This window comes from Apostichopus japonicus, chromosome 23 (genome assembly GCF_037975245.1).
Source record: "Apostichopus japonicus isolate 1M-3 chromosome 23, ASM3797524v1, whole genome shotgun sequence".
In the NCBI taxonomy this organism is placed as follows: domain Eukaryota; kingdom Metazoa; phylum Echinodermata; class Holothuroidea; order Aspidochirotida; family Stichopodidae; genus Apostichopus; species Apostichopus japonicus.
Window position 1 is genome coordinate 885729 of NC_092583.1, and position 27795 is coordinate 913523.

At 37.3% G+C, this 27795-nt stretch overlaps 2 protein-coding genes across 3 annotated transcripts in view; both read left to right on the plus strand.

The window, feature by feature from the left end:
- The first annotated feature begins 5752 nt into the window (after nucleotides 1–5752).
- LOC139964959 (dimethylaniline monooxygenase [N-oxide-forming] 2-like) overlaps nucleotides 5753–27795 on the plus strand; it is a 32024-nt gene continuing 9981 nt past the window's right edge. The window contains exons 1-3 of one of the 2 annotated variants that reach the window (XM_071967070.1): nucleotides 5753–5902; nucleotides 25566–25726; nucleotides 27152–27431. In XM_071967070.1, the coding sequence (XP_071823171.1) occupies nucleotides 25646–25726; nucleotides 27152–27431 (361 nt within the window). In that variant the 5' untranslated portion in view covers nucleotides 5753–5902; nucleotides 25566–25645. Of the gene's footprint in view, nucleotides 5903–24101; nucleotides 24430–25565; nucleotides 25727–27151; nucleotides 27432–27795 lie in introns of those variants that run through there. The other variant, XM_071967069.1, reaches the window with a different exon arrangement.
- On the plus strand, nucleotides 11601–20228 carry LOC139964794 (protein TAMALIN-like). Its single transcript, XM_071966760.1, has 5 exons — nucleotides 11601–12027; nucleotides 13908–13969; nucleotides 17042–17196; nucleotides 17462–17622; nucleotides 17989–20228. The coding sequence occupies exons 1-5, from the start codon at nucleotides 11968–11970 to the stop codon at nucleotides 18265–18267; spliced, it is 717 nt and encodes a 238-aa protein (XP_071822861.1). The 5' UTR covers nucleotides 11601–11967; the 3' UTR covers nucleotides 18268–20228.

Genomic DNA, 27795 nt, shown 5'->3' on the forward strand with positions numbered 1-27795 from the left:
CTCATTATGAACGGGATATATCATTTAGAGTGACGAAATAGCCAAACAAGCTCAGGCAGTGAGGAGACGGAAAAGCACAGGACTCTGGTATTACGGATGCCGATAATACCTATACTAACATAAAAACGTCCTCTCGGAGATTTCTATGGTTTTGTAGTGATAAGAAGAGCATTACGAAAATGGTTTCGGAAGCTTCGAATAAGATTCTCGTGTGGTTCAGTGGTGGGAGGGACGGGTGGGGAGGGAGAATGGCACCATCCCGTCAGGATGCTTAGAATTTGTTCTTCTTTCAATGGTCCAAACTTATAAGTTTCCTCTGGACTACCCTTTTAACTCAATATTTTAGAGCCACATCTTGGGAAATCAAAAGTGGTATGCATTACACTGTAGCAATAGACTATGTATTGTTTGCTTGTAGCCTATATGTATTTGGGTGTCAGGTCAAAGGTTATGTTGCAAACACATTATTTCACTCAAACTGTCCGTAAAACCGGAAGATTATTGTTTCGTAATAGTTTCATCATGATCAAACTGATAAGGCTTGCTAATATCAATTGAGGAAAAATCACAATCCGTCCACTTTCTTTGTAGTCTTTTGCTGAGTTGAAATTGCCTTTACAATCTTCCTCAACTCAATTAGGATATCCGCTTGTCGTAGGCCTTATTAATTTGTTCAATGTAAATCATAATGAGCTGCTTGTAAGAGTTCAGTTTTAAGTGGCTGATGTCAGGAAATAGGAAACTCCTCCATCGTTGGCCTTATGAATTAATCATGAAAGGTCTTAACATTAGATGTACGCATGCGCGTTGACCTTCACCTCACATAAGATGGTCAAGATGAAGAATAGAAAACATAGACAATGTAGAAATGTGTATGTATCAGATTCGCGACATACTTGTCAGCATGTTTCATATAACGGAGGCTTCGTGAATCATCTGCAGGCCTGATTGATCACATGTATGACACATTTGATGAGATATCTGAATGTACTTTTGAAGACAAACAGAAATGCTATTTTTGGTACTTGCACAAAAAGTAGTACAGAGCTAGATGAACGTATCTGTGATACACAAACATTGGTTTAGATGTATGTGTTTAATACAACAGTGCGCGGTTAAGGTTACACTTCGTAGCTTCGGCATTGATAGACGGTGCCACTCAGCAAGAATCTGCCAGGTCATGTGCCATTTTTGCTCACTACCGTACAGGCGCGTAGCGAGGAATTTGGGAAGGGAGGGGCGAACCTGTAGGCCAGGGTTGTCCAACCTTTTGCAGAGAAGGGCCACATGGAATGATTATGATGAAGGAGGGGGCCGCATGAACCCTACGCTCGATTTTTCGATTTTTTGCGCGAAGCCTAAGGCAACAAAATGTGAGCACTGCGCGCGGAGCGCACTGATTTATTTTCCTTCCTGACAAAACAGATGAATAAAGTCCAGCCGCCCCCTTCCCTCCCCTCCGCTGAGAGAGTGTCACACAAACTGACCTGTATGCAGTTTTTTGGACCCAGAAGGTTCGAATGATTGATTATAAAGCTTCAAATTGTTATCAATAAATCTGCTCACTAAATTTCACACCGTAGAGCATCTCTGGCGGGCCGGACGCAACCCTGCGGCGGGCCGGACTGTGGCCCGCGGGCCGTAGGTTGGACAACCCTGCTGTAGGCAAACTATCAGAGCCGTATATACGGCTCTGCAAACTATCTAAGCGTAGCGCCACCATAAGTTGGCGCGAAGCGTACAAGAAAATTTTGGCCGAAAATGCCTCCCAGATCGTTGAAGATGATTGGGACATATTGCCCATGATTTACATAAATGCTTGATATGTTTACTGACATAAAGAATGTAGAAATGATTGATTTTACCATAGTATACATAACGGCTATATTTTAAGAAAAGTCCCCTTTAATGTAACCTTCGCGATGTACTTTTTTTAACCGTTTGGCTAAGATCATACGTCAAGTAACTTTTCTCTCCGAGATGCACAAAGCGCAGTAGATCGCTTAGAAGCATTAACCAAGATCACGTGTAACATCTGTTCCCTCTCGAATGGGTATGCATGGGGTTGAGAGCGGATCAAGTTATTTGGCCCTCTGCAGCGTGCCAACTTGGATGGCATTTAGTTAACAATAAGTGAGCAAAGTGCCTGGGTGATTTATTTTTGAACAATGTTCCCAAACGGAACAACGTCAAACTGTGTAATTAGAAATGACTCTTCAATTGCTGTTTGTAGTGTATTTCCGTAACTGTATGAAGTATTTGGGTTATATATGAACAATATCCGATTGTGGGAAATGAAATTCCACAGCTATATTCCCAAGGGAAATTCCCAATGTAACCGGCAAAAGGTAATTAATGTTATCAAACAGATAATCTCATCTCGGGATTATTATAGAGGTTTGATGCTCTAAGTGACGTAACGCCCGTACATATATAGGAATTGAAAGGAAATTAACTAACATCCATATCATAATGTAGTTATTGTTGTCTAGAAGAGAAACTGCTAAGCACAAGATCGTTATGCTTGTGTTCAGGTGCGTAGCGAGGAATTTGCCAAGGGAGGGGCGAAACTGTAGGCAAACTTTCAGGGCCGTAGATACGGCATTGTGAACTATCTAAGCGTAGCGCCACAATTGTTGGCGCGAAGCGTACAAGAAAAGTTTGGCTGAAAATGCCTCCCAGATCGCTGTAAATGGCACTTCCCAGGCCTTGTAAGTTGCATCTTAGCATTTTTTCTCTTTGAAATTACTAGCGATATCATAAAAACATACAAAGAAAATATGCTCAAGGGGGGGGGGGCGGCTGCCCCATTCGCCCCCCTCCCCTTGGCTACGCGCCTGCTTGTGATTGCATCCATGGTCTCTCTGTTGTCACACCGGAGTGGAATTATGAGAAGAAAGGCGGGTGCATCAGTTAAATAGGTGTAGGCCTAAGTGTTTGTGGAGAAGGGGGAGGGACGGGGGTGGGAGAAATTTAATGTTCAAGAACCAATTAAGACATATGAATTTTCGTTGAACAGAAGCCAGTCAAATCAATATCGTAGCCCGATCGGAGAGGTGAAAATGGGACGACGGGGTGGGGGGGGGGGGCAGGAGTGTAGTTGTATAACCGTGTCAAGAGTATGAGAGTCGTATTACGACGTTTTTGTTATTTAATATACTAGCAAAATTCAAGAAAGCAGCCGGCGAGCACCAATGATAAAATACTGTATTATCACGAAAAGTTGCTTCAAGTTGCTAATTAAGATTTTGCAACACTTCGAACTTCGAAGAAAGTGCCATGGAGTGATAGTTGCAGTAATTCGCCTAGGTCGTTTAGGCTACCAAAACGGTACAAAATCTGGCAAAAATATGATTGTTTTGATAAATTGAATCAAATCCTGGATACAGCTTTCTTGCACGTTCTTATACTGCACGTCCTTGAACCTGCCGATATAATGAAAGAAGTTCCATGATGACGTCATGATCAATGGACAGTTCAATGTACTATTTGTATATGATTCCCACAATGGAGATTGATACACTAGTAGTATAGTGGTGTCTTGTCTCAAGCGGTGTAGGCGGGTGGGATATAAACATCAGTTTCCCTGCGCATGCACGGCTCGAAGATGATACTAGTGTAATTAATAATTGTGATCATGTGCTTAGTGAGAAAACAATTAAACAAATGGACCTAAAATATGATAAGGTTGGCTATTTGATAAGGTATATGATAAGGTTGATAAGATATATGATAAGGTGTGATAAGGTATGATAAGGTATGATAAGGTATATGATAAGGTTGATAAGGTATGATAAGATATGATAAGGCATGATAAGGTATGATCATGGTATGATAAGATATGATAAGGTATGATAAGATATGATAAGGTATGATGAGGTTGATAAGGTATGATAAGATATGATAAGGTATGATGAGGTTGATAAGGTATGATAAGATATGATAAGGTATGATAAGGTATGATAAGGTATATGATAAGGTTGGCTATTTAAATCACCAGAGAGATATTATTTATATGCACAACTGGCACACTGTTATGACTGCCGGTGTCAATTCCTGCTGTAACCGTACTGGGGAGCAACGTCTTATAATCAACCGAGTACTTCTCCGATGGAAATAAACCCCAACAAAAAGTAACATATATTTCACCACTTTACACAGTTGTTACTCAGTAATTCTAGAGCAATAAAGTGATATGAATGAGAGCTGAACAAATTAGAGTTATGACTCATCTATCAATTTTAAATTCGATATTAATAGCAATGTTATGTCTACTAAAGTGTACTTAATATATAGTAATGTATCGCCCCCCCCCCATCCCGCCCACCCACCATATCCCATTCTATTCCAGGCCAGCCATGAATATACACCTTTAACCTACTTTGGTCACACCCTTACCATGTAGCCTCCCATAATCTCGTTATTTCATGTGAACAGTAACTTTCTCACGCCGATCGCACATGCAGATTAGCAAGAAAAAGCTATTCAAGCAGTAAGTTCACCGTTGTATAAAGTGTAGGCCTATATTTAATATATGAGTCACATGGTCATGGTCACATAGTAATTTGTGTGTGGGAAGTTCGCGTTAATGCAGACATTCAGATCTTGGTAGTTACTAATTATGTATGTACACAGTCACAGTCCCGATGCAAGGGGACTGGGGCTGAGAGCGGATCAGTCGTTTGGTAGTTTGGTTTTCGTGCCCAGGTTCTTTCCTGGGTGACTTTTTCTTAAAAAGTATCAGATCTTGGTAGTTACTAATTATGTATGTATGTATTACATAATATGTGTTTATTATTATATGTTCACCTATGTGTTAGGTCATGTACACCTGTACCCGAAGCTGTGTGAGTATGTTTGGTCTACAATATATTATTATATTGCTTCCTGTTCTTGTTAGCGTTGACTAGTTACGCATGCGTCATCATATGCACAGGCTTACCAAATACATAACCACATAATACATACCTTTGATATCTATATAACCACATAATACACACGGAAATAAGTAAACAATGAAAACAGGTTGAAAGAATTGACATCTCCATACAATTAGTTCTCAATGCCGCAGGAAGATTGTTTAGACCGGCACGTGTGGGGGAAGGTCGGGGAGGGGTCTTTTATTGTTATCATGTTGACATATGTGTTAGGTCATGTATACCTGTACCCGAAGCTGTGAGTATGTTTGGTCTACAATATATTGTTATGTTGCTTCCTGTTCTTGTTAGCGTTGACTCTTAATTGAAGCATGGGTCATCAAATGTGTTATATATGCACAGGCTTACCAAATATATAACCACATAATACACACGTGGTTACCTATATAACCACATAACACACACGGAAATAAGTAAACAATGAAAACAGGTTGAAGGAAATGACATCTCCGTACAATCAGTTCTCAATGCCGCAGGAAGATTGTTAGACCGGCACGGCGTGGGTGGGGGAGGGTAGGGGAGGGAGGGGTAGTTTTCATAATAATTTCGATTTCCAGAATACTCCAGAAGATTTTCATCTTAATCATAAATGACCACAGAAACCAACACACACACACGCACAAGCACTTCACCAAAGCAAATGCTTATCTAATTTACTTGTTTGAGAGAATATAACTTTTGAAACGTATACCAAAAATGTAAACAATGCGAACATGGTTATGGCGTTTACAGATTCACTTTACGTCCATACATCCAACCTAGGTGGGCCACAGATCACATAGAACACTGTACAGATGCCTATACTATTTGCCAAACTTCCATCTGTTGAAACAAGACCCCAAAGAAAATGTTTGCCATTCCAAATTCCTTACAGTGTTTCAAAATTGTATTGTTACGAGCTAGTCTTTGCGCCGAAAGCTGACTTACACACACACACATTTAAGAGTAAATATCTTGAAGTACAGGTGAGTGAGCCTCTCAATCATTTTGAATATTTACTGGCTTTAAGAACAAGATAATTCTCTTAATTTAGTTCATTATAATTTAACTTTGGCTTATCTATAACGCTCTGTAAGTAATATAAGTCACAATCCCATCTACTCAGTTACAATGCATGTACGTAGGTATACTAGTCTGAAATATTGATACACTGTAGGCTATATTGGATAGGAGTTTTTCTTTCATTTTCATTATTATTATGAACCAGGACCGAGAGATAGAGGCCTATGAATCACTATGGTTTGATACTTTCAAATGTCATTTTCTCTTAACCTTTACTTGATATGAGTACATACTTTGGTAGATTGTTGATTTGTATGTTTAACGGTCATCGAAGATAACGTTGAGAAAACCTCTGGATTATTCTAGGAGAAAACCAAACATTCCTAAAAAAAAGACGTTCCTGTATAGCCTAGCATGACGGCTCGTCAACAGTATTTAGCCAAAATATACACAGGGATATATATAATTGAAATTGTAATGAGTTGGAAAATCCAGAACAGTGAAAAACTTCCAGCCTCCACCGGGATTCGAACCCGGGCCTCCCGCTTTATATGCGGACACCCTAATCACTAGGCTATGGACGCTGATTGCAGGTCCAGAGGTTCAGAGGAACACCATGCTCACCATGTTCACCCTGCTCATTAACCTGTCTGTATTTGTGCATGTTTTTGTCCCTTCTGTACTGTCACTTGTCATTTAGCCTTTGAAGAAGATCCTGCTAGGATCAAAACGTCAGGCCAACTTACTTTTACACATATATTTTTATATACATATACTAATCATGATGGCTGAAGTTGTTGAAAATGTGCTATACCTAGCCTATATTGTTAACCCTTTTAATGTTTATCAGGATTGTTTTGGTCATTGTAATAAAGATGCACATTATGATATACAGTAATGCCTACATCACTCTTATACTGCGGTAACCCCAATCTTGCACATTGTTTGACTTGTCTTTTGTATAATCATGCCTTAATCTTTATTTTCTCACGCTTTGTTTAATATTGATTTATCACTGAATATTCATGTCGTATCTGACAATGTTTTTTTCTGATTTCTTTCGTACAGTGGTAAACTTCACAATACAAGCTTTAACCAAACTATATACTCTACATATCATGACGTCGGTTACATACCTGGCGTAACATATATATTTCCCTTTGTCTATTACGTATAAAACTGGATTGAGCAATAATAACTGGGGATTCCCTCAATGTAGTAACGAGGGATCCTAACGGAATTGGCATCATTTCCTATTTTCATAAGGAAATGACCATGGCACACTTTTAATTTTACTATATTTAGTTATTCTATTTGTTTCCGTTGTAAACGTAGATATTACCTGGATGTTTGATAAGAAATAAACATTCCTTTCTTGCTTGATGTTTACTTAATTTATTTATACAATGAATATTCATTATAGTTTATTTAACTTAGTTTACTTCCCATCAAGTTATACTTCCTATTACGAAAGTAAAAAGTAATAGTTTCACTTTCTGTTCCGCATTTGATATAGTTAAAGAAAGACAGTTGTGCAGCCCGTGTAGGTCGTCCATTTTCGCGGGAATTAATAACCGTCAGGTACGTGTGTTGTGATGATAATGTCTTACACAAACAAACTTGGTTCCCCCTTTAGCTAGCTCTGGCAATAACACATTTCGTAATATATAGGTTTTTACATGACTAAAGTGTATGGAGAGTTCATAACGCTGATGGACATATTACTTAGGATTGCGATTCGAAAGTGATGATGCTACAAAAATGAAAAATGGGAAACGCCCTTCTAAACTTCTCATGCCTCTGACTTGCGCAACGCATGCACGCACCCACGCATGCAAGCACCACACACGTGTGACAAATTTAAATACACGTGTATCTAGCAAATCAGGGAGCTACAAGACTAAACTAAAACTACATTAAATTTTGTTGTAATTCTGGTCTAGGTTTTTTTCGCGCCAATTATGGCCCCATCTTGGATCCCTTCCGGCTTAAAATTTTTTTGCAATTCTTGAATCATCTCAAAACATTTCCTTCCATTCCATGAATTAATTGTCTGAATAAATTCTCATTATTATACTAACCGCTATGCTGTAGGCATTAAAAAAAAAAACATGTCACATACTTCAAATAACCCAAGTGGTTTCAAAATTCTCTTAGTAACAAAATTATTTCAAAATAACACCACATGCTAAGTACGCTACGCGAAATAAGCAAAGTGGGTTTATACGGTACATGCATATATAACGGGCTGGCAATGTACCCCTCCCACCCCACCCTCCGGAGTCCCTCTGGCTGGTCACACTCGTAATTACTACTCAGATCAAACCAAACCCTGTGAGTTTATGTACTTCAAGTTCTTGAAAAAGTGACATTATGATAATGTCCTTAAAATGTGATTTCACAGCGTCCAATTGAATAGTTAACGATACCCCAGGGAAGGGGGGGGGTCGGTGGAGGCCGGGGCCGGGGAGGGACGGGGATTATACTATATCAGATTTTGTGTTACTGTAAAATGTTATTGTAGTATATAGTATTTAAAACATCGATGACTTCGTCGCAGATATAAAAACTGAAATACATTGGTTACATACAACACACGTCACACTGTATCACGTACCATTATATATATGTATACAGTATACTAAAACATAACGTAAATATGAAATAAATGACGTCATCCTATATATATATAATTTAAAACAGTCTCGCAGCATTGTGATGACCCTCTAATGCTTAACATATGAAAGAAAGGTAATTTAATTCCAGGACAGCGACAATGGTTGCTCTTTCGTCATTCCTGTTTTGTTTTTTTGAAGCTGAAAGAGAACTTCTCTTTGTTATTCTAGATACTTTTACTTTCCAGGGTTTCGTATACGTTGCGGCTACTTTATTTTCTATTAATGGATGTATGAAGTAATTAGTTTGTAGTAAACACTTGAAGGTCTGATGATTCACCTGAACTTAGGCAACACGAATTTGTTGTTATGTTCTGACAAAAAAGAAAAGAAAAGTTCGTTACAGTTAGGTGTGGTAGTGCGTGGGTTAGGACAAAGGGATCCCCCTTCGTTTGAAACATTTTATAACGAAATAACATGTTTTGTACAGTAGATGCTATAGTGTGGGTGGGGAATTCTTTCACATCTGTCAAATATATTCTGTAAAATCTTACTACTTGAAAATTCATGAGTGGAAAACTTGAACTTTATATGTAGAGTGTATGCTTGGTTAGTGCTATACAGAAGATGTACGTGGTTTATGTTTATATTCCTGTACTGTAGAATGGTGTTACTATGGACTGCGAATACGAGATGAATCTTATCATTTTACTGCATTGGCGCAAGCTTTACTAACTAGTACAGGGACTAAACCTGCATTAAAACCTTAACGACACTTTGAGGGGTGGGGTACGGGTGGGTGGCGTTACGTTCCCCAAATATTCGCCTGCTCCTCAAATAGTTAATATTTTGTTTACACGCTTTTTTCAATATTTATCACTGAATATTCATGTCGTATCTGACAATGTTTTTTTTTGTGATTTCTTTCGTGCAGTGGTAAACATGGCGTAATGTATATATTTCCCTTTGTCTTATAACGTATAACACTGGATTGAGCAATAATAACTGGGGACTCCCTGTATTTAGTAACTAGGGATCCTAACGGAATCGGCATCATTTCCTATTTTCATAAGGAAATGCCCACACACTTTTTAATTTTAATATATTTATTTAATCTATTTGTTTCCGTTGTAAACGTATATATTACCTGGATGTTTGATAAGAAATCAACATTGCAAATGTCAAAAACTCTTTCTTATAGAAAAAAAAAACGTTTTGCTTTGCCCCCCCCCTCCCACCCTCTCCCATCCTCTTCAGAAAGAAATCTAGCTTCGCCCCAGGCTTAAGACCTATCAAAATTGTAATGAGGCACATTGTATATATTTCATTTTTTTCGGTAAGGAGCGGGAAATTAATTTAGGTTAGTATAAACCGAAATTTTATAAAGACCTGCATTTAGTAGAATTCCGTTCAGTCAGTCTTCAGCTTCCCGGGTGAACCGGCGAAGTAACAAGGTTACTCCCGGCGAGGCAGGAGTTTGGAAGGATTAGCCAGGCCAAGGTATAGTGGTGGACAATACCGTGACTTGAGATCAGGGTACGTTAACACAGCATCATATTTACTTACTATATAAAAGTGTCCGTGATAGACTCTTCTTCCATTTTTAAGGTAAAGAGTCACCTAAGATATTGACTAGACATGTAAACCAAAGAACTTAACAGATCATGCACTCTCAGCCCCTGTAGCCTCCCGTTTACATTGAGAATGTAACAGTGTGATCATGGCGATGTTAAGTCGAATGGGTAACTTCACTGGGAGTGCGCAATTGTTTTCCCCTCCATCACAATTGATTTATAGTTACGCCGCATTGATGCTTTGCGTGTTTTTTTGTTTTGTTTGGTCTATAAACTTAGAATAGTTTGAATAAAACTCACCGAGGCAACACCCAAAAAAGACCACACGATCTGAGACAATATCCGGGAATTAAAAATTAAGACAGGGAAGAAATTAGCAATTTTTTTTGTTAGAAGGAAATAAATGTTCATATCTAAACTTGAATTCATTTCCTTGCTTTTTGTATGTAATGGTGATGTCGCATTTATTTTAACTTGGTATGCCTAAGTTATACTCTTCTGTGAGCTTTCTTTTCTTTGTTTTTAAATTAATGACAAATATTTCTAAATATATAGCGTTGCATTAGCATCACTCTCGTCGTGTTAATGCAAGCAGATCTAAGAAACAAAGAAAAACAATCAAACAAACCAAAAAATGATGATGATGATAATAATAATAATAATTACAATAATATTTACAATAATAATTATTATAATAACAATAATAATAATATCATCAATAATAATAATTATAAAAATAATAATAATAAAAATGATAATAACAACAATACTACTACTACTACTACTACTACATATAACATAATAACAACAATAATAATAATAACATCAATAATAATATTAATAATAATAATAATAAAACATTCATATAGCGCTTAAAACAGCCTGGAAGAGCAACGATCTACATACCTGTACAAAACCAGTTACACTATGACATATTAAGAAAAGAGCCTCATTCAAAAGAAACATCTTAAATAGAAAAGAGTAATATTACTAACATATTACTATTATGACAAAACAATTTCTAAGCATGTTATGCATTATTTACTATTTATAAGTGCGAAATATACATGGGTGGGGTATATTTACATTCTCAGATTAGCTATTTTTGTAGAGGAGTATACTTATATAGTTTCAAACTATCAGTTTTTATGTAAATAAATCTTAAGAAGAATTCGGCAGTTTTGATTTGCCTTTTGATAAAAAATAGACACAAATGTTGCCGGATATAAATAGAATGATGTAACATCTATAGTCAGGCGTAAACTCTATGTCTAAATTGTGTCATTTAATGCGTTCATTGTTCAATGAAGCAGCCTACTTCCCTGTTTCAATACTATACGGTATCGAAAGGTAATTCAAGTGGAGCTTTATACGCATGCGTATAACGCGTAACAGTAAAAGCATCTACGTACATCCTTCCTGTAAGTGAAGTGCGTAGGCTTCATCACAGTACTTAAATCTAAATACTGGACAGATGTTACTTATTCTCTGAGAGGTCTTTCGGTGAAGAGGTGGAAGTGTTAATTACAGGCTGTTCCAAGGGTTCAATATTAAACTAGCTCTCTAAATTGAAGCTATATTAAAACGCCTATGTGAACTATAACACGTGTTTACGTGCCAGTCATATGATTCAAAGCTTGCAAAGTACTATTTAAGGATACTTGCAGAACGGAATTGCTTAATTAACAAGGAATGATCTAACCGCAAATAAGACAGGGAGAGAAAAAGAAGAAGAGTTTGCAGTTTGTGAGATAAACGCTCCGTTGTATGGAATAATCGTACGATATTACTATAAACAGACGAATATCACAGGAATTTAGTGAATTAACAGCAGCAAAAATGAAGACATTTGACAGAAAACGAGAAAAGTCAAAGAAATATCTGAAGACCACAGGAGAGGTAAATATTTATTTTCTTCATCTTTTCTTTTATCGGCGAAAATGTTCTGCTATACATCGAGTTTGGAAAGATATTTAATATTTTAGATCAACTGATAGATTATTATAGCTTGATAACTTTCGTATTGAATCCTTTACATTTTTCAACATTGTATTGATTGTGTATGTCATTGTATAAAGGTAATAGGGTACAACATTAATTGATGTAACGAATTCCATACCTAAGGAATTAGTTAAAACAAAGGGATTGTATCAATAATATACCAAATTGGACACACTTTGTCTTTTGATGACACTTATTGTGGTGAATAAAAGCCACATGCTATTATTATATAATCATTAATCATAAAATATTATTATTATTTAAAAACAATCCCCTGGTATTCAAGTATTGTATTAATGGAATCCTACCTCTTGTTGATCATAGGAGTACCTATGTCTGTTACTACACAAAGTTGTATAGAGTTCTCCCAGGTTAGCCTAATCTGTTTGCCAGAGCCGGGATAATATCCATGGATGAGTGATTCTATAATGTAAATTTAGAGTATTTAATATAGATACCACAGACAAATTTTTATCTCATTAAGACCTTCTGTTGCAGTTGCCCAGTGATACATATAAACAAAAAATAATATATAATCCTGTCAAACTGCAACACATCTTGCCATAAGCATAAGCCTATATACTTTGATGCCAAGGACTTAGGCCTACTTAAGCTGTCGAATTGCAACAGTGGAAAAATATATTATGATTCGAAACATGACAGGACATTTTTCAAAATATGTTACAAATATGTCGTTCAAAGTTTATTCCGATTGTCTGGAGCTGATTTCAGCTATCAGCATAAATTGAACCATACCCAGACACAACTCACTGAAGTTGCTACCTGAATTTATGAGGGACCTGTATAACTCAATGTTATCAGACATAGTGTATGCAGGAATGTATAGCCTCGTGCAACTGCGTACTTATCACATGTCTCTTACAACTGTGCAGCATCGCATACACTCCCTCAGATTATGTGACGTCAATGCGCTTAAACTCCGACCCTCTTTAGAGAAGACACCGCTTAAAGCTAGTCTGAGGCAGCTACAAATCCTATGATCACACGACTTAGGGGTTTATGGGTCGAGAGGGTTGTAATTCTAAAGGGTTTTGCTAGTGCCTGTATGACAACATTTATATGATGAATAGTATATTTTAGTGTTTCATTTGACAATTTCACAATGATGTCCGAAACTAAAATCCGAAAGTCGTAATTTTAAAGTTCTCCAGTTGAAAATATTAATAATAGCCTAATAGTAATATTACAATGAAAATACGGTCATTGAAACAAATTTTGCGCAACCAATTTAAAACAAAAAAAAATCATTAATTACTCATTAACTTTATTTGGCGACAAAGCATAAGAAGTGAAAGGTTTAACTCATGCAATTAATTCTTAAGTAAACATTGTATAGGTGGATAAATTGCCAACTCAACTAAAAGAACTGACTGATCTATCTAGTTCATTCTCAAAAGAGTCTGCGCATTGGATGAAAGGTCATAGGTCAGAAATATTGACAAATAAAGTAATAGAATAATGAAAGAAATATTAAGCCACGGATATTGGCTAATTTTCATTTTTGCACATGTCGATGATTGTCGAATTTATGTACAGATTATAGAAAAACTCGAAATATTTTAATACGCGGTCGTGATTTGATATAGTTATGAAATGACCATCAAAGCCACTTCCGGTTGCTGTTGACCCGCAACTGGGGCATAACCTTGCTTGTTCTAGTCTCACCTGTCACGGCGATTTTCCTTCCGTTGGCTAGTATTAAAACTTTAAAAAAAACACGAGGCCTGAATGTTTTTTCCCTCTCTTATTTCCTGCAGATACCAGAAGAAGTAAAGCAAGACAAAGGGATAAGATCAGAAGATTATGAGAACCCTAGAAGGTGGGTGGTTTCTTATTAAAACAATGGTTTCCTGACAATGGAATTTGATATCATGTGTTTGTTATTTAAAGGCACGTATGACACAGAAAACAAACTACTTTAATTTGACCTTATTTCGAAGCAGGGGAATTAATCATGTTAAAAAACATGAAGAAAATATGAGTCATGAAATAAAATTGGAGTAAACATCTTTTAATCCTTCCTTAATGGAGTTATAAGAGTTATGTGAGTCACGGTAGTGTCCCAACACATGCCTAGTGACATGTCGCAATTTCCTTTCAGACTTTCTTACTTAAGTTATTCATGGGAAGAACAATTCATATGTTTAGCTTATCATAGTGCACTATATACGGTAAAACATTTTAACAGAAAAGCGTTTATCTATAGTTTGCTTAAAAACATTTTTTTTTTCCTCGAAATTTTATTGATAACAACTTGCCTGTAGAAAACAACGTTTCACATCAGCTACTGGGCACTGACCCAACTTGATTGATCGATACACATCACAACGTGTATTTGAATAATTTGGCAATGCACTTTAGTTAAGTAATTGCAAATAGAGTGCTTATAGGTCAGCCCCAAACTGGTTAGGTTGTTCATAGTTGCAGCCTAACACAGGGTATCTTCATAGCAAAACATTCATTTGTGTAACCAATGAATTGTAACACGTGTATAGCTCACGCTTATCATTACAAACAATCCCGTGTACTTGACACACTGCTAATACTATACTAGTATAGGGCCAGCATTGAAACTAACTTCTCAAGGTAAATATATGACTGTTAATTGAACAGAAATGAATAGACTAACTGGTATTGATTCTTATCATTTCTGCCTTTGGATTAGTCTCGATTTTAGTCTCCAATTGAACATGACTCACTGAAGTAAGCTATACTGTTCCCCTTATCTTACGTCCGATCAGTATATAGTAAATCTATTGTATAACTTCCACTTACATCCGGAATACGAAATGTCAGGTCAATAGAGCCAGTGCTTACCGCTATACAGTTCATACAATAATAGGATATAATAGGATATTCCGTTTTCTCTTTCCGCTGCAAGTAAAATAGACCTGGATTGGAATGAACACGTAATATGTTGCACGGAGGAATTGCCATAAACGGAAATATATATATTTATATAGAATATATAAACGTAGTTACGTCATTATGACCCAAACATACAATCTCACAGAACAGGACGGAAGCATATATAGCCAAACGGGAAAATGACGAAAAACATAATGGAATTTTATTTTTGGAAGATTTCAAAGACATTTCGACCTATGACAATAGGTTTGTTTATACCAAACGATGAGGCGCTAAATGCAGTCATAATTAATCATCATAGTTTCACAGACCTTGTCCATTATCTACAGTCTAAATGGACTGCACATACCTCTTCACTCCATGTAAGAAAGCTGATTGCAAACATCACCATCATCAAACACGTTGCCAGACACTGAGGTCATATCTGTTTTCACCACAAAGTTAACCTATTACAGATTGCTAGGATGTTTCAAACGTATACATACATACATACATTTCCTCAAGTTGTTCTTACTTTTCATCGTTTTCTCAGATATTGAGAAAGATTAAGTAATTCAATAAATAAAATTTAATGTAGTCAGGTTGGGAGTAAAATATGTTTAAATGTTTGGCTACATGTGACCATTTGTTCGTAGATCTAGCATATTTCCAGCATATTGACTGGGCAACCATTATTCGGTGGTTGTAGTATTTTTGGCGCTAACTCTCAACGGTAACAAAATAACCTACGCAACGCCCTGCATAGAAACCGAAAGTAAAGTGTGGGTTGAGTCCTGATATGTGAACAACAACACAGAAACCTTGGAACGCCAGAAGTTACAACATCCTGTTCAACAGTTGTAGGACTCTATAAGTTATGTCCGTTAGAGATCAAGTTAATGACATCAGTTTAAGTATAGGTGGAATGTCCCATCAATTACCAGATGTTGAAATATTCGAACGGAAATTGTTGATTTTGACTTCCTACTGCAATACGTAGTCGTTGCTATGCGACTAAGCCCGTTTGTTTGTACAAATAGGTGAAGTACTGGCGAACTGTCGTATCAAACCCTTTAGAAAGCAAACGGATATATGTCAGTGCCACGTTGTTTTGTGGTGTATTTGGAGCTTAAAAGCACCCGTAACATTCAATGACATTGTTAATAACATTACAGGGATTTCCGCTATAAGGGGCGTGCGTATTATATTTTGCAATACCTTCATGTGACCGATACCTTGCAGTAAACATAAGTATGAAGTAGGCCTATTTGAAGTTCCCCTTAATACCAACTTTCACTTTCCTTTTACGTAATATCAATCACATGAGTGAGAGATGACGATAACAAGATTGGCACTAATATGCATGGTTACAACTTTTGGAGGAGCTATCGTCTGCGCCTTTGTGAGGTTCACGTGCAATTATGTACCGCACATACCTCTGCTACACTAATACACATTGTCAAAGTATATATTATCTTGATCGAACGCTCATGGCCGGTGCCTATATAGTTACGCTATAGACCCATTCACTGTGTGACTGATATGCATCCGCAACATTTAACTGTAATCAGAACTAACTCATATTGTAGCGGTTTAAATCAATAATATATTGAAAATGACAATTACACAACATAACAGTGAATTTCTTGTAATCTGCTCTGTCAAAATTAAAATACCATTAGGCTTTCATACAAATAGTGTAAATCGACAGTTAAACGGGTTTGATATTAGCAAATAATGTCAAATGTGTGCACGCCAACATTATAGGGCATATTCTAGCTTATTTGAGGACTTTTTGAGGGTTTTATCAAGAGATAGACATTCATCATATGTATGTAATCAGCATTAACCTTGACAACATGCTGAAATCATTTGGCGCCTTTTCAGTGTCATTTGTTTTATTCAAAATGTCAAAACAATATATGCAACAATAGCTTCCACATGGTTTTCTTTGAAATCACATGAAGGTTGACTTTTATAGGTAATTTTCTTTGATCATCTTTTTCATAACATATTTTGTTCATTTGTTTTTTTACTTCTTCAGGAGATCAATTGTTATTCAGAAGACAAATGAAACATTCGGTTTTGAACTTCAAACTTACGCAATCCACCATAAAGGAAGGCGGGAATTGGAGCTATGCACATACGTCTGTACGATACATCAAGACGGACCTGCTCATTTAGCAGGAATGCTACCTGGTAAGCTTAACTCACTTTATTATCCGTTCATGTAATACCCTTTAATTAATGAAGCCTTTTTAGTGTTTGGTCGACAATTGTACCAAATTGTAATTGTAAAAAACGTTCTTCACAAAATATTAATTAAAATTGAACAAACTGAGATATCACTCTACTATATTTGTATATTTAAATATAAATACAATATATGTATATATATATATACATCGCTGTGTGTGATCAATGTTCATGACCTTAATTTCTTCTTATTTTTGTTTACTAAAAGGTGACATAATTCTATCGGTGAACGGAATAAGCGTGGAGAAAGCGTCACATGAAACAATTGTTCATCTCATTAAGAGGTCAAGTGATGCCTTGAGATTGGTCGTTCTCTTCGAAGACTGTATCAGGAGAGTGGCGCTACACAAGCGGATGGTGCAATTAAGGGTAAGTTACAGTTTGGACCTTATATATATCCACCCTTTGGTCGTCAAAAATGATATTGCATTTGTTTTACTATGACAGTTATGATTATTAAAATACATAACGGGTTACGTCAGTTTTATTCAGATGGGGTATAAAGGTGAAGGGTGAGTTACACAAATTCATGTCCGGTTTGCTTTTATATTGTATTCATGACTGGTTTTCTTGGGAGGCAAAATCGCGGTAAGAAAATGGGATGGGAAAATATCGCACGTTTGATCCACGTGATTATACCACGTGCCACGTAATACAGTACTCTTCTGCAGCATACAAAAATATTTCAGAAACAAAATTAACGTGATAATTAATCTTATTTATTTTCTTTTGCAGAGAAAGCTCTTCGACAAGAAATTAGCGTATCGAGCATTACTCGCCCAAGAAAAGCAAATATTGCTGGGATTCGGTGAGACGAAATTGGATTGTTCATCTTCGATACTCTCAGAGGATAGTGGGTTTGTTTCGACGACGGATCTATGCAGAGAACCGTCCTTCTTAAACAGCAAATCACAATCCATGATGTCTGTGACGTCAGTTTCATCGACAGGTTTTTGCATATCTGACGTTCCTGGTAATCAGAGCGTTGAACACATCGCATCCTTGAAAGTATAATATATGCGATCTTATATATCAGCTAGTGAACACCATACCTCATTAACGGAACCGTCGGTGGTTGCTATGTGTGTCGGTTTCCATGGTAGCGATATATCACCAAAATATGACAACAGATGTGTGCTCCGGTCAAATATAAAGATCATATCCTAATACTAGCCTCGAATGTTGAATACCCGCAGATATATATGTCCATCCGTGGGAGGACCATACCGGATAACAACAGGTTGCAAACCGCTACGGTTACCATCGAGTCGTATAACGTCACAATTATCAGGTTATAAAAGCTTTCCATTTAATGGGTACCTGATGATAACATTTGAAACACATTTGTCATTAATTATGACGTGTATCGAGTTTTCAAAAATTTTCCCTGATAACAGTAAAACCTTTTTTTTTTAAGGTAACTTTTTTATTTATGTTTTTATTCAATGAGCAGGATGCAGGCGCGGAAGACATGTGTATCAATTTGGCATTTATCAAACTATGAGTTAGATTTTGCCTGTAACCAATAGAATCGGATTAATTTGTACACGTGATAGAAGAAAGAGAACAAATCAAGTCCAATTATGCATATTTATCAAGTGCAAAAACGTCATTCGTAATTCTGTGAAGTCTCTTTTATTTTAATTCATTGATGTATTCAGTCCAGCAAAGGCTATTCATATCTTATAGATGCGAATGAAATGTTAGATAGAAAGGCAAAACAACTTTACACGCTCCCCTCCTAACAAAGTGTACAATAAAAATACGTTTAGGTAATAAACCTAGTTAGATTTTGACATTTTTGATGAAACTTGTAGAAGACATATTTTGCTTTAACTTTTCAGCTTGAACAATTGGGTTCATCGTCGATTTTCAATTAAATGTGATTGGTCGGTTTAAATTAGAGTTTTGATTCAAAATAATCACTGTTGCTATTCTCCCCAAAATATAGTTATTATTATAAAACTAACCTCAATCGTATATAGTCGACCTTTAAACAATAAATCAAACAATAGGCTACACAATGGAATAGATCAGTTGTAAGTGACATTTGTTCCTTTGAGCTCTTCGCAAAATAATGACTAATATTGAAAACAAAAGTATTTCGGGGGCAAATTTGTGATATTCTTTGGCAATTTAAATCGATACGTTGACCCTAAAGTCTGTAATGTAAAATTTAAACCTGTGAACTAAATGAATATATAGAAATACAAATAACACGATTTATATTAGATAAAGAGGCACTTTTGCACAGTTTAATCACATTTCATATAGTCATGACTACTACGTCAATTTCAGAAAAGTATTTACCTGCCTTGATAAATTATTAACATTAATAATTATGTTTGAAATAATTTGTATGAACGGAAGGTATCTGTCAGTTTATAGCAGTCGAAGTAACAAAGAAGACAGATTTGTTGTATATGAAACAAAATCTTTTACCGTGTGAAAATAAGCCACGGAGCTCTTCATTTACCAACTATTGCCCTGTTCCTGGCAGGTGCATTGCTTGGACAAGTGACCACTTCCGCTTTTAGAAACGTAGTCAAGTCGCTTCTGGTGCAACGTCACTTCCTCATCTTGTTAAAAGTGCTTCTAGTTCACTAGTTAGGGTTAGCTAGGATTTTTCACAGCGTAACGATAATGGTATCATTAAGAAGACAAAAATGTATTCAATTTATTAATATATATATCACGTTAGGCTTCAGGATAGGATATATGAGCAGCCTTTGATATATGATTCTTTGCACGTATTTAAATGTAAGTTATTTTTGATCACGGTAACTATAAGGTCATATATGTGATTCCTAAGGTTCAATGCAATGCTGACTGTTTATGACTGCTCGTTCCTACTGCCTGGTTATGGTAGAATATATATATATTGAAGTTAAAAGAATAACTTGAAAATTCATGTAAATATTAGTTGTATAAAAGAAATTAGATTAAATAATAAAGAAACTGAAAATCAACTCAAATTTATTACTTGTATGGTTTTATTTCCTTATGGAGTTTACAAGTTGTATTGCTTACGTGCATCAAGGGTGACAGGGCGAGGTGAGGGGTTGAGGGGGTGGGGGCAGGGACGTCGCTAGAGGGGGAGGTGGGGGTGGAGGTGTCTCCCCCCCAGACTTGGTAAAACTGACGATATGTGGAAAATTGTAGTGCGACAGTCGCAATTTCCGACTGTCGCACTCTAGTTTTTCTAGGCCTATTCATATATTCCTGTGATCGTGAATGACCTAAAAATGGAAAAATTTCGGTCAATAAGACCTTTAAACAGTCACATTTACCACGTTTTCTTTGCCACTTTGAGAAATTGTATCTCGCGATCCTTATACTCCACCATACAAAACTTCGTATGATTTTGAATACTCAAAAAATGTGCCTAATAGAACTATACCGTCATAGGCGTAGGAGCCCAATTTGATTTGGGTGGGGGGGGGGGGGGGCTGTAACGACTTGCCCGAAAAATATAACCATAATTTTGGGCGGGCTCCGCTCGCGTTCCACATGTCAATGTGCATGTCGTATAGGCATGCATCGGTTTTAACATCGCATGTCAATAACATACAATCATTTTCCGTGTTATTACCCTTGGTTATAATTATTCGGGAAGTCGTTAGAATATTAATGGTAATAATAATATAAGTTTAACCATTGAAAAACACATTTCAAACTATCTTTCTTTCGGTGTGTGCCCGAAAAGTTATCAGCATATTGCCCAAATTTTATTTGGTAAATATTTGGTTTGGGTGAGGGGGATGGGGAGGGGGTGGGCTAAAAAGTTTGTGAAGTGAGTGCCAGTGGGTACAAATGTATCGAAAAAAAGTTCGGAACAAAAGTGCAGTTGCGAAAGATGGGGTGTCTGATTGACACTGACGGTATCGTTGACGAGTAGCGCGGGGGGGGGGGGGGGTACAAGACAGTAGTCGGAATTTTCTGGCTTCAAATCCCATCCAGTTGGATTTTCAGCCACTTGACCCCCCCAATCATCAGGCCTTAGCTACGTCCCTGGTGGGGGAGGGTTAGGTAATGTGGGTGGACATAAATTGGATGGAATCCTCGTATGGTATACCAATATACGTATATACAGGTTTCTTAATACCACAGTCCTTATTACCATGAACATGGATACCAATTAAAAGACGAAGAAAATCCTTTATTTTATTATTATTATTATTATTATGATTGGTTGGGGTCAAATTGAGCTTATCCTATAAATATCCAAAAGTAGTAATATGAATGTGAACACAAAACACGGCGTGAATACGATATGGACGTATTAAACTATTCCTCGATATTTTTCAGGGTGGTATATTGATACTCGAGGTTATTTTCGGGCTGAAGTATACCTCGCGCGCATTTGATGTTGATCAAACAATAATTCTCACATCCATGCATATAATCGCAGCAAAGCAGAAACCTGAAAGCAGAAACCGCCGCCACCACTGCATAAATAATGTCCGTTTGGCGAGCAGTACATGTTACCGAATAACGAGTCCATTAACGGAAGTCGTTCTGCTGCAGTAAAGACTGCCGCATGTTTAAGATTTACGTTATTTTCCTTATTTGACAATTGCCGCATTGCCGCCTTATTAGTTTTTTTCCCTATTCTTGGTCATTATGTGGCTGTAAATATTGCCGCATAATGACTACGAATTTTCGTGAAGTCATTATGCACAGTAAAAGCTGCATAATAAAGACAATGTTATATTTGTCCGAAATGGCAACCTTTCTGTGACAGCTGACAGACTGCCCTTATAAAAGTCAAGCCTTGGTCATTATGCTGCGTAAAACGAACCTCACATAATGACTTGTAATTGTTTTTTTTTTTATTATTTGATACCAAATTTACTACCCTAGAAGGATTAAAAGCTGCACATAACTGAACAATGTCCGTTTTGGCGTTCCATTGATATATTTTAAGGGGGGGGGGGGGGAGCGTGGATTGCAACGCCGCCAATGACTGCAACGCGGATGGCAAATTCAGTAATTACTATTACGGTTAGATTCGTCTAACACATTGGTTCTCAAAGTGGTCCCTACCGCAGCCCCGCCCACCCGGGGGCGCTAGGAACTTTCAGGGGCGCTACAGAATCCTCGGCGATAGGGGGCGCTGGCATTAATTTGTGGGGAGGGCATGCATGCACTGGCGAGCTACAATGCTTGTTAGATATTTCTGAATTTCTTTGCAGAAACAAGAATTGCTTGAACTTCGTTGATCTAGTTTCGTCGTCGACTGCCGATGCAATATGAGTTTTGCATGTTAATTATATAGCATGCACTTAGTTTCCCCACATCGGTTTTTACAAATTCTCCTATTCGAGAAGTCTTAAAAGTGTCAACAATGAATGTTATTGTTATGTTAAACTAATTGTAAAAAAAAACACTCGACGTTTTCCCCGGGTATCAAACCAAACATGACATTTTAAATTTCTATAATAACAAAATAGACTCGATTTATCAGTGTCAGCTTAGAAAAGTATGATGTTTTATTACGTTTTCGTGGAAATCGGTCTGTGAATTGTTGACCAATTCTCAGAGACTTCCCGACATTAACATTATCCGGCTGACAATGACACTTCAATATTTGTTAGCAAACATGAACTCTATCAGACTGTATCTCCATTTGAAATTTCCATACATATATAAAACTTCATTCCAGTACATACTTCAGACATTCAGTAAATAATATTGGTTCAACAATTGTAACTTTCTGTTTCTAGGCTACCCTTTTTTTTTAAATTTGGGTTCTTTCCTTATGAAACTACAAAAATGTCTTCGCGCGCTGCTTGTCCTCTTTCGTCCATACTCGCTGGCACCTTTCTCAATTTTCACCATTAAACTAAGCTAATGGGGGGGGGGGGGGGTACCCCATAGTCTGTAACTTGGAGTTAGAAGAATTCATATCAAAATGCCCTGATCTGTTCTTGTGAAAAACAAGAATGAATATATCAAACAAACCATTCCATTTTTTGCGCGCTTTTCGTGCGCTATGAACGATTCTGGCTCCATTAATGTTCATCGATTTTCCATTCCCGCAAACCAGGCGGGTGGTGCTGGGACGGGTGGTGCTGGGACGGGTGGTGCTGGGAGGGGTGGTGCTGGGAGGGGTGGTGCTGGGACGGGTGGTGCTGGGAGGGGTGGTGCTGGGACGGGTGGTGCTGGGACGGGTGGTGCTGGGAGGGGTGGTGCTGGGAGGGATGGTGCTGGGACGGGTGGTGCTGGGACGGGTGGTGCTGGGAGGGGTGGTGCTGGGACGGGTGGTGCTGGGACGGGTGGTGCTGGGAGGGGTGGTGCTGGGACGGGTGGTGCTGGGACGGGTGGTGCTGGGAGGGGTGGTGCTGGGACGGGTGGTGCTGGGACGGGTGGTGCTGGGACGGGTGGTGCTGGGACGGGTGGTGCTGGGACGGGTGGTGTAACGTAACCGACAACAACCACATTATGTTCCTCTGTAACATATACCAATACCAAACCGAATTCCAACAACCTTTCTTCAAATTACGTTTTGTAGCACCATATTGCATCTGAAGGCAGTAAAATATTCAAATATTCCCCAAAGGGGGAGGGCCTACCCCTTTTGACCCCTCCCCCACGACACAAACAAGCTCACACTTCGCCAGCTCTCCCAAATGCAAAAGTACCTTCCTGCGTCTATGTCAATTTCGTGAATACTGGTCGGTTGGAAAATGATGAACCAGCAGATATTGTTTTGGTTCCCCTCCCCCACTTTCCAAACCCTGATGCCGTCCCTGTCACGAGGTTGGTGGGGAGGGTAGCGCTGGGCCGGTCCAATAGGGCAAAAGGGGGCGGTAGATCCAAAAAGTTTGAGAACCACAGCTGGTCAAACACAACCACATACGTTGCACTCATACCCGAAGCCAAAGGGAATTAATCAGATCACAAGTCCGGAGTTGATGCATACTAAGTTCTTCATTATCTTTCAACGGGGAAACAGTTCATACTGTAGTTTTGATTCACAGATGTTAATGTTAATTAGTGTTATATAACTTTGCGCAGACAAAGCTTGTTCGGTGTTTGGATTTTGGAGAATACCAAACATGGTTGTTCAGAGTGTTTTGATAATCGGAGCTGGGGCAGGCGGACTAGCGGCAATCAAGACGTGTTTAGAAGAAGGGCTAGAACCAACGTGTTTCGAGATGAAGCCGGACATAGGTAAACAAAAAAGAAGCTTTACTTGGTGGGGTAGGGGTTGGGGTGGGGCAGGGCTCATTTTAAAGAAACTTTTGAGGTTGCCCTTTGCACAACCTTGACTTTTTATTTGGTTGTCCGAAGGATTTGTTGGTTGTCCAAATGAAAAACAATTATGGCGCGCCTTGCGCGAGAGCCGTACTGTAAGTCATACTGAACTGTATCGATTTAGCCTTGTAGCCTTTAGGAACAAGACTATAGCTAGGCTATGTTTACTCTCAATGCAAAGTCAACAGAATGTACAAAGAGGAACTTGACAAGTTCACACTTATTTGACTAACTTAAATTTCCCTCACAGAGTAGACTTAAGTCAATTCCGCTGCGTTAATAGTACAGCCCCTATCGTGCAAGGGAAGTTCATGAAAGATTGTATGAGTTATGTAACTAAAATTCTTTATAGGAGACGAATTTCATTAAATTTTTTACTGTCCTTACTTTTCAGCCGATAGGATGACCCAGTTCTATTTAAATGAAGCCCTTGTTTCAATCATCGGGTAAAAATGTCTTAGCAAAATCTAAATAAATTTTGTAGTAAAATGCTAAAAACTTTTGACTCTTAAGAAGTTTCTTTCTCTTAACAGCCTCTGGTGCCATGTTTCAATCTTAGCCTTTTTCAAAGTCTCCCCCCCCCCCTTCGTTACAATATATGTTTTTCTGTCATTTTATTCATCTCTGTTATGAAATGTACTGTGGAATTGTCTCTTATTCCTCACTGAGGTGATTTGGAGAAAATAAGTTGAAACTGAAGGTGGGTACCGTAACGTTCGACTCAACGCAGGCCTAGTCTATTTTCCATTTTCTATGAAGGTGCCCAACAAGAGATGTATCTGGTTAGCTCTAGCAATCATGTAACGGTTTTAGTAAATTTAAGGCATATTTGGTGTTTATTCATTCAATATTTTGTGATATTAAACTAAAATTTATATTCATTTAGCTGTCTGGATGGTATATTATTTCTCCCAATGATCCAAATGATTCTATCGAATTTCCAGCAACATCGTTAAAGTCCGGTCACAAGCTTCTGGGATGTCGTATAACTATTATATCTGTCAAGTTTCTAGATTTAATAACTCTAAATTTGTTCCTTCAAACTCTTTCAGGAGGTTTGTGGCTCCTCGATGAATCCTTTGAAAGGGACGCATGGCGTAGACAGACTCTAATAACTAACACGAGTCGTGAAATGACTGGATTTAGTGACTTTCCCTTCCCGAGAGACGCTCCACCCTTCTTGACAGGAGAGGCCGTTTTGAGATATTATCAGGTAAAGACAAGTATATATGAAGTCCATTTACAATATTTCATGTAATATACACATGGCTTCAGCTAACGTAGCAATTATATATGGAGAGAAAAAAATATATTTCCAAGTTGTTATAATTACTTTCAAGTCAGCGTTAAAGACGTTTTATTTCAAACCAAACCTATGGTTAATTGTATGCAATTGTATTTTTGTATTTTGTTCATGTTTTGTTAAGCGCATTGAACCCTGGTATTTTGCGCTATATAAGTATCGGTGTAATCATAATGATAAAAATGATAATAATGATGATAATGATAATAATGATGATAATAATAATAATAATAATAATAATAATAATAATAATAATAATAATAATAATAATAATAATAATAATAATAATAATAATAATAATAATAATAATAATAATAATAATAATAATATTGATGATGATGATGATGATGATGATGATGATGATGATGATGATGATGATGATGATGATGATGATGATGATGATGATGATGATGATGATGATGATGATGATGATGATGATGATGATGATGATGATGATGATGATGATGATGATGATGATGATGATGATGATGATGATGATGATGATGATGATGATGATAATAACTAAAAATCTCAGTATCTTGTTCCTTACTCGAGGTTCGCTTCAAGCTTTGTTCTTTGAACTTCAACTGAACAAACCCTTGGATGGCAATCAACGCTCTATGACAATGCCAATTGTTATGTATTGTAAACATTTTATTTGAGATCATAAAACTGTTATGGTTTCTGTCTTAGACTTAGTAGTCCAGCCACTGTAATAAATGAGCCTCGGATGTCTAAAAGGCCATGTCGCAACACATACAAAGCGGTAAAGAGATATACAACCGTGAATTATAGCAGTGCTGATTAATAATAGTCTACAAAAAGAATAAATATTAATTTGTGCCGAAAGTCATCCTAAGGCTACATGGATACGATATTTAGAAGCCGGGATGTCAACTAACACTTTACAACATTTTCCCTTCAATGTTAGTTTTACAATAATAAGAAACTGTAACACCTCGACGAACTTTCCCGATGTTTTAGTTTTAGCTTTAAATTATGTTTACAATATGCTCTAGTTTGCTATACTCCCGTCATGGTACCATTCTCCTTTTCATTCTTTTTCGCGGTGACAATTGAATTTTTTTTTAAACCATTATTCCGAAATCCAGACCCGCTTTTATAGATAATTGATACTAAGAATTGAATCAGGTTACCGCGGTAACAAAGTTAATATAAAGCTATGTAAACTAATAATACAATGTCTTGCAATGGGTTACTTAAGTGTCAATATACCGTACATATTTGTTATCAGTAAATAGTCTCTTTATTATAGGACGGTAACTTATAATACAAAATTGTAATTCAACTTGATTTTCTCCCCGACTTTTGTAGAAGTACGCTGAACGTTTTAACCTTCGACCCTATATTCATTGCAATTCTGAAGTTACCAAACTAGAGCAAAACACAGACAACAAAAAATGGTGCGTCGAAGTTAGCAAACCCGGAGTAGGAACAAAAGACTACACATTCGACGCTGTGTTGATCTGCTGTGGTAGAAGGCAGACCTACATACCACACTACCCTGGGCTTGAAACGTTCAAGGGCACGGTGACCCACAGCGAACTGTACCGCAGCAACGCCGATATAGATGATAAGAAAGTTCTCGTTGTGGGTAAGATCTTCTAAAAATGTCGAAGATTGAACAAAAAACTGCAAACAAAAAACCCTTTAAAGGATGACTTTATAGGCTCAGAATTAATTTTAATAATTCGTGGACCGGTAAAAACCACTTCTATCAGTACAGGCTGTGTTTCTATCATCACTTTTATTTTGTGAGGAATGACCCTTTAAACTGCTGAGGTACATCAGTTAAAGTGACTGAACTGTGTAGTCTAAGACACAATCAATTAGGTCAGTTCCTCAGATGCAACACCAATTCAATGGCAAAACATATAATCATATTATCGCTTCAAATACTTGTTTAAAATATGTTAAAAAATGTTTATCAAGTATGAATGGTGTTTAATATCAACCCG